General features: G+C 33.0%; 2 protein-coding genes and 1 non-coding gene across 5 annotated transcripts in view; 2 read left to right on the top strand and 1 right to left on the bottom strand.

Moving 5' to 3' along the window:
- LOC132708361 (ankycorbin) overlaps nt 1-2840 on the bottom strand; it is a 44603-nt gene extending 41763 nt beyond the window's left edge. For both annotated transcript variants that reach the window (XR_009619902.1, XM_060680649.1), the window contains exon 1: nt 2664-2840. The gene's annotated coding sequence lies outside the window, so the exon portion shown is untranslated. The remainder of the gene's footprint in view (nt 1-2663) is intronic.
- A 187-nt stretch (nt 2841-3027) lies between these two features.
- Nucleotides 3028-3109, top strand: Trnas-gcu (transfer RNA serine (anticodon GCU)). The gene has a single exon. It is a non-coding gene; the product is annotated as a tRNA-Ser (tRNA).
- Nucleotides 3110-3438: 329 nt separating this feature from the next.
- Nucleotides 3439-11955, top strand: LOC132706937 (putative FERM domain-containing protein FRMD8P1). Of its 2 annotated transcripts, none has more exons than XM_060678536.1 (9): nt 3439-3843; nt 3929-4125; nt 4175-4447; nt 4503-4668; nt 4758-4896; nt 7267-7478; nt 7529-7658; nt 9145-9418; nt 9466-11947. In XM_060678536.1, the coding sequence occupies exons 1-9, from the start codon at nt 3695-3697 to the stop codon at nt 9600-9602; spliced, it is 1677 nt and encodes a 558-aa protein (XP_060534519.1). In that variant the 5' UTR covers nt 3439-3694; the 3' UTR covers nt 9603-11947. The 2 variants fall into 2 exon arrangements, with proteins under 2 accessions (XP_060534519.1, XP_060534526.1); XM_060678543.1 differs by having other exon boundaries at nt 3703-3843; nt 3913-4125; nt 9466-11955.
- The last annotated feature ends 2651 nt before the right edge of the window (nt 11956-14606 follow it).

Genomic DNA, 14606 nt, shown 5'->3' with positions numbered 1-14606 from the left:
ACCCGCGAATTCAGTTTTTTTTTTTCAGAAAAATTATATTCACCAGTATGCATTTAACAAAACCAGCTTTTACTTTGCTTACTCATCGCCCTCTTTTTATTCGGTTTGTTTGGCCTAAATCAAGTCAATTTTAGTTGATTTCAACATTATATCGAAAATGCTTGCAATAGCTAAGAATTAAATAAAAACACTGGCTTCGCATTTTTGTACCCAAAACTTTTTGAGTAATTGAGCGTGTGCCAGATTGGGATAGAAATCGTGACGAAAACTTCCACAAACTTTAGCGAAACTTCGTAATAGTAAATAAAATAATATCAACTCAAATATCGGAACGTTTTATGGCCGATAGCTTTTCCACGAAGTGTTCTATCGCCTCTAAATCGAATATAAACGTCAGCTTGATCGCGTGATCCATCTTCCTTGTATAAATTCGAGAAATTTGTCTGATTTAAGAACTAATTAAACAACGCTAAATGTGCGATGGAAAGCATGAATCATTTGTAGGTTATTTTCAGCACCGCCATGATTCGGATTTTTTAACTTAATGGAATTATTTTAATGCTCGCGACTTTTCAAAAACGAGGAATTTATCAATAAGAGAAAAGTTGATTTTAGTGGAACTTCTAAATTTCTAATTTTGGTTCCAAACTCCAAAAAAAAAGAAATTTGCTAACCAAAAATATGAAGTTTTGAAACTTTATTACAATTCTTACGAAGATTAGAGAATATTTATGAATATCTCGCCGTAAAATAGTCGAGCCACTGTTCTAACTGATGATTTTCGGTATATCTGAAATTCAGTGTTCCCTTTAATTTATCTTCGAAACCATCTCATGTTTGTATATTTTCAACAACTTCAAAACTTACAGTTAGTTACACTTTTAAAAACTCCTATTGCAGTTATCGGGTGTTTACAAAAATCTGCATTTAAAAAGATCGCTGCGACTTTTTAGTTATGAAAACATTTTTGTTACGCAGAATTTGATGACTTAAATATAATATTTTTAATATTAAAATTTTATTAGTTATCAATCGAGAAATCTTTTCTTTATATGGGACACCTTATATATTTTCGTATAATTGAAAAGAACTTAAAATTACCTTTTCAAAAATATAGCATACTTGATATGTTGCTCGAGTTCTCTTGAAAAAAATGTAAGTTTTGAATTTGCACCATTGCACTTTTCTGGCATGTACATGTAAGTTAGTTAGTTTTTGATACTCTTCTTGATGTAGAATATTATATATTATGTATTAAACTCAAAACGTCATATATTTCTGAAGTCAAGCAAAAATCCTTCTTTTTCTAATATACCTTAAATGTTTGCTACAAGTCGTACGCGTATGCAACGAGGCACAGTTTCACTTGTTTTCATTTCACAGAAAATAATTAAAAATGTGTGTTTTAAGCTAATTTAATTCAATCCAGATTTAAACAAAAAAACTAGAACGTAATTGAGTACACTCTTTTTTTTACTTGTAAGAAATAACACATCATTCTTTAATAATTTGCCTAATTCTTTAATAAGATCAACTGGTGTCAGGTGTGGGGTTGAATACAAATTGAAAAGGGTTCCAATTTCCAAAAGTTCTTTAATGTTTTCTATTTTTACACACCTATTATAAAAAATGAGGATTGATTGATTTGAAGAATTATTACTATACATAATGATATCGCTTTTTTAGGTGATTGGTAGGTAGTCTTATAAATTCGTTCAAACTTTTTAAATATTAAAACATATATTAAAAATATAATGTAATAATAAAAAATAATAATAAAATGTTACTTAACAATTGGCTAACTAAATAACACCTGCAATCAAAAATCTGAATGCGCACGCACTAAGTAATAACTCCTAATATTATATCTACACTTACACTATCATCAACAAGCAATAATAGCGGCTCTCAACCTTTATTTTTTTTTAATTAATTTAATCGCTAAGAATGTATTCCAATGTAATTTCCAGCACCAATACGCCTCAATAATTTAACTGCAGTAAATGACCTAACGATCCGAAATACGTTAATATTTTAGAAGTTCGCCCCGAACTACCAAAGCTTTTTTTTACCAAATGTTTTCGACATGCTTGAACTTCTTTCTAATGACAGTGACGTCATCGCGGCCAGCATAAAAATGATTTGTTTCTCTCTCTCTCTCTCCCTCTGCCTCTCTATTGTTTTACTACTGTTTATAAGAAATTCACTTTAAGTGAAGTGAAGTTTATGTGATAGCAGAGGCTACAACAGAACGATCTAAAGGAGTCTAAAAGATATGCACTATTTTTGCTCATGACGTCACTGTACTCTTTTATAAGCAAAATCACTCAAACTTAAATTAAATAAAATTTCATACTCCAAATTAAATTGCTTGGCTAGTTTCACTATGTGTGGTCATATTAAATTATTGTTGAGTCTCATTGAATGTTATATAGGGATGAGCGTAATTAAAAAAAAATACATGTTTTTGAAAATAAAATTTAATTTTTAGGAATGCTGGTCTTGTTGATATTTCTAGAGGTGTTCCAAAAATAAAAATTTTTCTTACTTTTTTGCTACTCGTACTAGTTAGCTATAGGTATTGGGATCTACGAATTTTCAAGCCAGATACATAAATGAAATTTATATTTATTATATTCTAAATAGAGTTGTTGTTTACATACCTACACACATCATCGAAATAATAGTATTACGTCACGAATTCACCTGCGAAGAATAGCATCACGCCTTGTCGAAACAATTACACTGACAAAAGGGGTTATAGTAATTTACCCCTTTTTTAAAGGTCGCCATAGCAACCTTTTCAATTCAAATTTAATGAAAAAACAACATCATACAATGATTAACACTTGCACAATAAATAACAGCGCATGTTTTTTATCTTCCACGCGTCCTTCTGATCTTAGCATGAATCCCTATGGTATAAAATAGCGTAGGAATTAAAACTCATATTATTCAGCATTAATTCTTATCTTCTTCAAATATGACGAAACAGTTATACATCTCTACCGACAGTTATTTATATAAGACGAGGTGGCCGAGTGGTTAAGGCGTTGGACTGCTAATCCAATGGGCTCTGCCCGCGTGGGTTCGAATCCCATCCTCGTCGTTAAACTTTTTGTTGATATTTTAATAAACAAATATTAATTAAAATTACATGCTAAAAAATTTATTCAAATATAATAAGTTATTATTTATCGAGTATCACAAATATAATATAAATGAGCAAGTAGTATTTTTATAAAATTCGGGACAAATTCAGTTAAAGTTAAACAAACTTTAAATGGCCATTGTCAATCTATATATTCGTGTCGAGTACAAATGGATTAAATTACATATATCTCTTAGGAATGAAAATATAACTAAGGAATATGTGAGCGTTTGTTTTATTCTATGGGCCCCCTTGATTTTTCGTTAAGAATTTTAAACCGTTTTGTTTTTATCATTTTATCTGTGGTTCGAATTATTAAAAATTAAATCAGTATCGTTTGTTAGAAAATTTTATTTACATGCTTACATACGGTATCACGATGTAACCAATAAATCCAACACATCCAACTTAAGCGTTTTTATTTTACAATGATAAAAATACTTGGTTGTAGGTGTTTGTGCTTGTATTGATTTTTTTACCGAGGTTGCCCGTGCAAGATGTTTTGAACCAATAATTTAATACCCTTTTAAGATACTTTGTAAAATGGAAACCAATACCTGTATTGAAACAAAGGAAGGTCAACAAATCATAATTCAGTCTTCTAATTACAATGTTACCGTCATTCCAGTTGAATATCCAAGAAATAGGCTTTATGGGTCCCAGAATGCCCAATATGTTAGTGATCAGTATAGGTAAGTATAGTCCAAGAAATTAAATATTAAAATACCAAAATTTTGAAGTTAAATCACGTTTCCTTGAAGAACCTTCCACTTTCAGGGATAATTACTCGAAAAGAGATAACCCTTCATCTTCAACAAACACACTATATTCTGTAACACAGAGAGTGCCTCCAGTTGCCTCTAATTTTTGTCAAGAACCGATGAAAAACTATGCTCCCATACAGTGGGAGAGTGACAATACATTAACTGTCGATGTTAAAAAGGAATGTAGTTATGAGGACAACCAAATTCCAGGTTATCTTAAATGATTTGATTGATTATTTACAATATATAACATTTTTAGATCGCTCGTCCACTGGTCCAAGCAAAACTGTAACCGCCAATAATACAAGAGGCTCCCATTCTTCAAAATCTTCTATAGATTTTCAGCAATCATCAAAATTTCCGGTAGCAGTTTATCTTCACAACAAAATTGCTTTGATCTTAGAAATAGATGATCCTCCTGCTGCCACTTGTGATATTATTTCTCAAGCAATTATTAGCTGCGAAGAATTAGGTCTTAACAAAGGGTTAGCCACGCAGGTATTTTCTCTTTGGATGGTCAGTCCTCTGTTAGGTAATAATTAAAGATTGACATAGAGCATTTTAACTTATTTCAAAAATATTTTTAGAATTACAACTGAAACCGAATTCTAAACCTTTTGAAGTTCGTCAAAACTGGCACAGTTTGGTTGAAAGATATTGTTATGTTTCTGAAGATAAGAAGAATGATGATGAACCAAAACTGATGTTTCAAAGAAATGTGTTCTATTCAAAGAGTTTAGAGGAAAAAATAAAGTGAGCAAATTCTATTTGAAGTAAAAAATCTGTTGCAACTTGTCAAAACACAGAGGAATCACATTTTTCTTCTGTTTGAAATTCCACAGGGATCAAAAAATTTTGGAGTTACTTTATGAAGAAGCCAAATACAATATATTAAATGGAAGATACCCTTGCGAAATACCACACTATGTCATGCTTGGGGGCATACAGGCTAGGGAAGAATTGGGCCCCTACAATCCACAGGTATGAACTAGTTCATATTTATTTTTCTGTTGCATGAAAAATTTTATTTGCCAAATATACAAGCTTTTATAATTTGCCGTAGTTTTGCTCTGTGCCCTTCCAAACCTTTTTTCCCTACATACAAATCGTTACATTTTGTTACATTTATTTCTTTTCTATTTACAAAATTTATGACCTAGAAATTGACGTTTATAATTACTTGTTTTTAAGTTGACAATGTCGCTTTTCCTAGGAAATTTAAATATGAAAACTTCTTCTTTATAGTGGCATTGAATCTCAGTTTACACACTTATTTTTGTTATTGTCAGAACTAAGAAATTAAAACTATGAATTTCAGAATAAATAGGTGAAAATAACATTTTCAATTTAATCGAGAAGTTGTAATTTTAAATATATTATTTAATACATTATAAATACATAAAGAAATTGAAATGTAGCTTTCACCTATTTTAATTGGGGTTTGTGTACAATCGAAATTATGATTTGCATTGATGCGCATATTAAATGGACCTTCTCTGTTATTAGCATAGCCAAAGGCGGGTGTCTCAGTAAAGGCAACGAGGTACAGTATTAGAGAAACGGATGGTCCTAAAAATTTGAAAAAACAATTAAGTTAATCATCCAAAAGGAAGCACTGGAAACTATTTCCTAATTTTTGAAATGCCTCTAGGAGACGTGATAAAATAAAACGTTAATTTACTAATTTTTTAAATACCTTTGGTTCACACAAAATTGCCCAGTACATGACATTACCACATTTTGATACCCTTGATCTTTTTCCATTAATTTATTATTATCACGAATTTTTTTCAGTAATAATTAAGTTTAGTCAACTAACTAAAACTAATCAATTATTGAAGGCTAAGCAATTTTATTTATTATTAAATTATTTAAGTAACAAAATGTGCGCTGAAATAATCAGAATTATTCTTCGTTTCTAACGAGTAGATTTTTTTTCATGGCACTGAATTACGATGCGTTTAAATAAGACATTGTTTATGCAATAAACATTTAACAAACTTAAATTACAATGGAAGGCAATGAAAATATTTTGACAGTCATCAAATAACAACATGAACAACGTGAATCTTTGGCCAGATAAACACCAAATTTGTTTTCATGGTAACCCTGATAATTTAAATTAATAAAATCCATAAAATAAGTTAGTCGCCAACAATTAATTAGTGATTGGAAATAATTTTTAATGAAAAATAAATAGTAAAACTAAATATTTAAAAACAAGTAAGCATGTTAACATGACAGCTACTGATGCCCTTCGTTAGTTACTGTAAAAAAAAGATAAATAACATTTTATTTTGATTTTAAATAACATTTGGTATCATAAATACTACATTCGGGATAACTAAACATTAGTAACAACCCGTTAAGTGGAAAATTTTCTCAAAATTCATCTTTTTAGCGTTAAGTTTTTTTTAATCATATTTTAGGTTAGGATATCGCTCACTGTGTCACCGCTTGGTGACACAGTGAGCGATCGCACAACTCGCCACACGATTGATAGCCTAGGAAATGCTTTTTTAACGACTCCAACATTGTGGTAAATCTTATTGCAGATATGGAAATTTATTTATGACAATTCCACCCTCCCCTTTCCTTGCAGAGATAGAGCACAGTCCGTGCTATATTTGAATTGTTTCCCAAATAAAGTTTGATCCGTAACTATCCGAGCATTGCCTCAAAATTTATACTCTGATCAACATGAAAATAGATAAAACCATTGAGATGCAAGAAAATTCTGTAAAAAACATTCCAGTTCGAAGTCCGTAATATTTTAAGTATATGCTTGATTTAACTTTATATTTAATGTAATATTATTCCGTTATTAACATAGTATTCATAATACTTAAGATTTAACGTATATTTTCGATACCCCATTTCAACATTGCATTTTTCATAGTCATGTGTGTTGGGTTGCATACTACAGTTTAATAATTTCAATTATGGTTTGGTTATTAAAATACTTCGCAATTCAATTGCCTGATTATCAAAATGATGCGACTATAGTAATCATTTATGCAAGCGGCATTGATATTTTCTTTCTAAACAGCGATTTCCACAAACTTGTCTTGTTTTCCCAGAACAACAAAAATCTAGGCACAATTTAAGAAAATATTGCCGCACAAATGCCGCATCCACACTTATTGACTATCTGTCAGCGGCCATGTCAGGTGTTGAATGTCCCAAGGGCATTGGTTAAAAGCGAGATGCGCATGTTGCACATAACTTCTCAATTTTTTTTCATATTGCTTCATAAGTTCGTGTATCATCAGCATAGACAGGGCCTTTATATTTCTCGTAGCTATATAAGAGCTATATATGTCTATCAGATCCCTCGTTTAACAATTTTAGGTACACTCAACGCATTATTTTAGAGAAGAACAGGTTCGATTTCTACCAGCACACGTGAGGAAGAGTTCTACGTGGGCATGGCTGCCTATCAGTAGCAAGAATTCGGCCGAGGTCAGGCTGTTGGAGCAATTCAAAAGAATACCCAGTACGGCCACCAATAGAAAACTGATTAAAAAATATCTGGAGTTCTGCTGGTCTCTGCCCTTTTACGGGTTAGGCCGAATACATTGGGCGTACTGGTTATAAATTTGGTATGCCGTAGAGCCGCGTTTTTCGTTGGACAAATTGAAGAACCAGTTACGGGACTTGCATCGTTCCTAATTCATCAGGATATTCCGGTGTTGATCGTCGTCAATAGCAGAGGGATTTACATAATTGACGATTTGGAATGTGTGAGTCATTTCCAAAGACCTTTAACCATAGGAGAGACCTATAATCGTACTTTTTACGTTAGGGCAAGAAAAATTAGATATTCAATTATTCCTGTAGGACATTTATATTTGTTTCTTTAAAGCGTTCCCAGAGAAAAATCTTTTGTGCAAATTTATTATTTAATATATTCAAAATGATCCACATTCAGATATTCAATAAAACCATTGGGTTACTGAATAAGATATCCAAAAATTTGCCCTTTGTGAATGAAGTTCACTCCAAAGGTCCACATCCTAAAGCAGAATTTTAATAGCAAACATGCACGTGAATTTGTTGTAAATTTATTTGTTAAAAAACTGCAGCATTCGTAGTTACGGATGAAAGGAACAAAAGACCTATGGCGGAAGGGCTTTCAGTACTTTATAACAAATTGAGAATTGAGAATTATTTGGGAATACAATGGAGGAATTTGAGTATAAATTTTACTCCACACTCACGTGACAAAAGACTACTTGTTATATAAAAAAAGTCTTTGTGTTCGTCAAGTAGCGACTTCATTCAGATACAGTTTTATGTCATGTTTCTAACGACACCGTTATCTTAATTAAAGCTCCTACCTATTACTCACATGACATCCCTCGTTTTCTAAATATTAATTGACTCTTTTATAAAATTAATATTTTGTGGTTCACTTTAAACTATGATTACATTTTCTTATTCCAATATCACATTCTTTTATTATTTAGGGATCCCGAAACACTTAGTTACATGGAATATTTATTACATACATTCTGTAGCATCTCTATTTTTTTTCTTTATTTTTTTTACCTTGTTAACGTCTCTTTTCAAAGACAAATGCTAACATAACGTGTGCAGTTTCTTTTTGCTATTTCCTATATTTTTATATGGTGTAATAGCCACAACATTCAGTTTTGCAGGCGAAGAGAATGATCACAAGCACTATTTAGTTGACTTTTGAAAATTTTAATGGTCTTTGTATGACTTTATCAGATTAATGAGCCGTTAGAAATATGTCATGAAAGTTGATCGGCTTTTAGACGCACACAGAGACAACCCTTTTAGATGACAAACATAAACAAATCAAACATTACTGAAAAAAAATGACACCTTTTACCCTAATGGGGGCGGAAGGTTTGCGAATTTAAAAATACCTTTGAATTTTTTGAGGAAAGGAAAGATAACTTTCAAGAATTATTAAAGGAATTTGATAGTTACTTCTCTCCGATGCAAAACTTAACTTTCAAGAGACACCGTTTTTAAGTCAAAGTCTATAGAGAAGTTTGTTACAGAGGGTCAAGCTAAACTCCACTTTAGCCTTGTTTTTATTAGCCAAAGCTATCTATAGTTGAAGTTGCGGTGTTATCAAGTTAGGGATTAAAAAAATTCTTGTAGTTATTCTTGATGAGTACTAGTGGGGTCTCCTTATGGTTGGGTAGTTTCTAAGGTTGCAATAAAAATTACAAATATAGGTTATTGTCTCTGTAGGAAATATTGTTGGGTTTGAGGTATGAAGAATTCAGTTGGGAGTACGCCCGACCGACGAGAGAAGACAATCCCGACTGTTTACCGTGTCTGTTTATACAGTTTTTGGTATCGGAGAATGGTACAAGAGTGTCAAAAATACTGCAGGTGTTTTCGAAACAGGCGAGCCTAATAGATACTTTAATAGGGGCTTTCGTGTCACAAATCAACCGGAACACTTCGCGATCTAACGACGATATCGATAAAACTTTGGATAATTTGGGCGTCAACGAAAATGGTAACAGGAACACGCGTTATCTGTGGTAAATCCATTCAATATTTCAGATTCTTCGGCTGTGGGAAGCAATAACTGTCCGATGGAGTACACGGTGATGTGCAACAAACTCGGCAAGCTATCTCTGGCAACATTTGATGAAGATGGGCACTGCATCGGTCAAATGGGATCCTGGTCATTTAGTTAAAAAAATACCGAAAATGTAAACTCCCAATGTATCCACAACTTGTGATGAAAAGCGACGAAATCAATGTTGTAGATTAGCAATATGCAAAGCTATATGTATTGCTGTGTTTTTATTCAATCAAGTAGAACGTACTACATACCATTCAACAAATTTTTAACAGCTCTATATATCGTGTACCGTGATGGTCATTCATTCGTTTAAATAAAAAGGCGTTCATCTTTCTAATGTGACAAGGTGCCTTCTGTATTACGTGTTTGCTTAGTCTTTGACAAGTGACTTTTTTAAACTGAAGAGCTGTTTTTGGATATTGCTAATACAAAAACGGATAACAAACAAGCTACAAACTTGTATAGTTTGCGAAGAACTTATTTGTCAAAAGCTATTTACAATCAAAATATACATCAACAACCGTCCCTTTCAATTGAAAAAAAAGGCCATTCAATTTGTTCATGCGCAGTCATTTCAAATCTAATTTCAAACGGCGTTAAACAACTAACATGGCGGCTGACAGTTCGTCCATTCACGCTGAGTTCTAGGTCTGAATGTGGCATTTTTACCGCATCCTCAGAAATTTTCGGATGGCGTATGGCCCTCTCGTATAGCTATGAGATAATATAATAGCCCTACTACTTGATATTCTCGTAGCGCAGGTAATGATTTTCCGCTCATACCTTTATGTTTCACACACTAACCTGCACTTTGCTCCATTTTCTTTCTGAACAGCAATTTTCACCACATTCTAGGTCATTGGTTAAAAATAATATTGTAAAACTCGAGTATGCGCTGTTCAATGGACCTTCTCAAAATTTTTTTCATAATTGCTTCATAAGTTTCTGTACTATAGGAGTAGGTAGGGCCTCTATATCTTCGGTGGCTACTATTTAGACGGGTAGTGATGACGTCATGGTATTATTTGGGTCTGTGAACTATTAGACACATCATTTGGGACGGTTAAAGTTGGCGATTTGTTTACATAAATTTTGTGTCTTTGTGACTATTTAGAAGAAATTAAATATAATAATAATAAGTCATAATTTAGTTTAAATCGCATCAAGAAAATGATCCAGATATCGTTTTTTCTAAATGACTAATTCGCTATTAAATTATTCGGAGAGATTACAGATAATTTTGGAAATTTTGACATTTGTAGCAGAGCTGCAATAGTTCACGTTCCTGAATCAGTCGCTTCTGTAGCTAAAAATTATCTTAAAATATCAGTCCTTATAGACCTAAGTATTCTCCAATGAGATATTAAAGTTTAAAATATATTTCATTTATATTCCCCAATAATGAAAATAAAAGAAAATCACATAATTTTAAAATGATTTCTTACAAATTGAAACTCCACCTATGCGCTGAAAAAGTTTCTCAAAAGCGAAAAGGGCATTTACTCTAGGCAGAAAGTAGTTTAAATATATGGTCATCATATTGTAAACCCCCATGGGTCCACGGAAAACTTTACGGAGGTCTACATTGCCATGATAAAAAATAAATATGGTAGAAATGTAGCTGCTATAGAGGGTCCACCGAAAATATCTATGAGAAAAATAAGTTCAGGAACCACTGATTTACACCATCTATCTCGTCGTTATATCAGCCACGATGGAGTTTTAACTTGTACCTTTTGGTAGGACCAATTATACCGGAAATAAAATGAAACACATAGGCTAACGTGCTCGGGAATTAATAAAAGCAACAGAGATTAAAGTAACCAAATTAAAACATTAATAACGAACGCACTTTAACTGTTGTTATTAAATATCTAGCCGATGTCAAACGTCTGAAAATTCTGTCATATACGATTGTAGTGGAATGTGAATTTCTATCACGCAACGTTTTCGCAATGAAACGTTAATAAGGATAGTTTAATGCGTTACGGAAAAACAGAGCCCACCCCCGGACGCAAAGTCCTGGTTTTCGTTTTCGTCTATTTTGTATTAGATGTCATCATATTTAATTTCTTACCATACTATTTTAAAAAAATTGTACCCGTTAACTGGTGATCATTTTTTATTTTCAATGGGGCAGCCATGGCTGTCAGATTAACGCTAACTTGCGAAAAAATCCCTAATGTATCAAAAATAACGCTAAGAAACAGCTTTCGCTTTAAATGAAGACTGTCGCAACTGTCAAGTTCGGGAACGCGATTAAACACACAACCCAATTTATTGTTTATTATTTACTATTAAAATATACGGGTATAAATATCGACAAACGCACAATCGCCCAATCAACCACTCGCCAACAGCCACATCTTGTCCCAACAAGCACCCTCTTAGTACTTTGTTTTGTTACTCTTTGGTTCACTCTTGGGGCGCCGTACAAATAAATCTTCAATAAGGCGTTCTGATCTATTGCTAATTTGTCTACTGGCGGATAGATGGCAGAGATAGTGTTGACGTGTTACAATACTTTGTAAAAAATAAAATATTTGAATATTACTGGTTTTTCCAGAAATTGGTTAATTTTATTATTGTTGTTCATAACGTGGCTAAAATAAAATGCATGCCACTATTCTTGTTTAGTTATGTTTGTTTACTTACCTATTTGTGTTATATGGTTTTCCTTAGTCACGTGAATTTATTTAACTCGATTAATCTTGGATCAGCATCAAAATAATTAATTTTAGTTTTATATGATAAAACGTTGTTCGTAAATGAAAAAATAATATAATTTTAATAGGTGATTGGGGACTTTGCTTTGTAAATAAAACAGAGGGATCGGATTCGTAGTACATCACACTTACATATATCTGGGTCAAAAAATCTACATAGAATAGGAAGACAAACGCTTTTCTATGCACGAACAAAACTAGGTGAGTTCACAGACAACCCTTAATACTCCAAAGTTAGCAAAGTTATACAGGAGGGGTCAAATTTTTGACCCAGATCCTATGTTGCTGTTGGCTTTCTGCATTGTAATTGTGTTGAAACAAACAAGTATTTGGTTAGTTTTTGTTATTCTATTATATAATATGTTATTTAAATACTAAGAAATTAAAAGAAAATGAACAAAATATATAAATAACTTTTATGCCAATGAATTTACAATTATTACAGACAACCGCTTCAATCAAATGGACCTCCCATTTAAAATCTAGACTTTGTGGGAAAGTTTTAAATATTTAGTCATAATCAATAAAATCATTTTTGAAACTAGTCGCGACTTTAGAGCAGCGGAGCAAGTGCTTAATAAAAAAGTGACATTGCACATTTTATACTTTAAATACTATTTCTACGACTATTCATTGCATTTTTGCGAAACAGCACGAACTTAATCACTCAGTGACGTTTGACGGGACCATCAGAATTGACAAACATCAAATTACCATCAGTGTTTAGAATCTACCGAAAAGATGTCACTTTGGTCGTGTCAGCAGGCAAAGCAGTAAGACCGCTTAATCATATTTGGATGTATTGGTCAACACTTATAATGAAACCAGTTATTTTTTGGGGTTTGAATTTATATGATTTGCAATGTCCTTGCTTATAATTAGTTGGAAATCCTTTGTAGAGATAGTAGACAAAATTGATAAACGGCATTTGAGTCACGAGTTTATTTGACACGAGCGGAGCGCAGCCGAGCTAGTGTTTAATAAATGAGTGACATTTAAAAAGTTTAGCAAACATATTGCATACTTTTCATAAAATCTATATAAGTATATGACTATATGACCCATATTGGTAACCGTTTCTGAAATTTGAGTGAACTAAGATTGTTCCCCGATTTAAAAATCTACTTAAAACTCAACTAACCAAAACCATAAAGCCTATTAATTTACATGACATTTCAATGGAATTTTCGATGTTGTCATTTGTTTCGAGTTAAACTGGCAGCGTTGCAGGTGCGTAAATATTTGAAAAATAGATTATGGCGCTCTATGGTCATATATCAAATTTGAAAAAGAAAACTTTATCGCTTTCTAGTAGGAAAATAGGACACTCAAAGCGGATCACTCTTTATATAATTATGCGCATATAGTGTGGAACTCCGAGTGGTGAGTCGTTGCGGTGGGCTCCACTGGCGAAATTTGAAAATTTGGATATTTTCCGCGGAGGCAAACGAGCAGAACTGCCGGGCGGTTTTTATGACGTATACGTCAGGCAAATTCTCGGAATTCGAAACGGTCAGTTTCGGCATATGAATTATAAATCCCTCGGGGCGGTGGGTCGGCGACGCACTGTCGCCGCTGCCGGAACAACTATGGTCGCGAACAATACCGAAACATAGGCAAAGAGCTCCAATCTAACGAGAGGCGACAATAGCCAACCCAGTTTTCTATGCGCATGATCGGAGGTCCAGCGTATACACGTCGAAATGCTCGGACTCTCTCATGTTGTTGATGTGTGCTTATTAGTCAGAGTTTAGTTTTTTGGCTTGAGTAACCCTTATTTTATTTTTGTTTTTATATAACATTGTTTCAATTATGCGGGTAATTTATCGCGGTTGTCCATTTCAGACTGGCATGGTTATAAGTCTGTTCTCTTCATAAAGATACTAAATTTCTGTTTTTAAGTTGATAGACAATTTTCTCCCTGCCTATAACGGGTACAAACGTCAAATGAAGCGACCGAAACGAAAGCAAGGTCGCGAAAAATGGACCTTTCAGCTTTCTATCGCCTCTCATTATATTGGAGCTCTCGGCAAAGGGTCCCATCTTAGAGCAGCTAGCCGTTGAAAACGAGGTACACCGGCGTACTTTCCGACACTGGAAATTTAGCAGCAAATCTTGCATCGATTTTTCTACACCTTAATATAGAATGTATGTAGATGATAGGAGATGGTAGCTATGGTATCTATGACCGTAGTCAATTGACCACTTCACTTCTTAATTGACCAGTCGAAAAATGTTTTAAATAACATCTTGCAATTCTAGAGTGTTATCTATCATTATTTAATAATAATATGTATTTTATATTAATTTCTTATGCGTTTGTGATGTCCAATTTGCCTATAACCCGCTGCAAGGAATATCGGAATACCATAATTAGTGATGCGGGGAAT

Source organism: Cylas formicarius, unplaced genomic scaffold (assembly GCF_029955315.1).
Source record: "Cylas formicarius isolate icCylForm1 unplaced genomic scaffold, icCylForm1.1 PGA_scaffold_10__41_contigs__length_53128322, whole genome shotgun sequence".
Classification (NCBI taxonomy): domain Eukaryota; kingdom Metazoa; phylum Arthropoda; class Insecta; order Coleoptera; family Brentidae; genus Cylas; species Cylas formicarius.
This window is presented reverse-complemented; position numbering and strand designations above follow the sequence as displayed.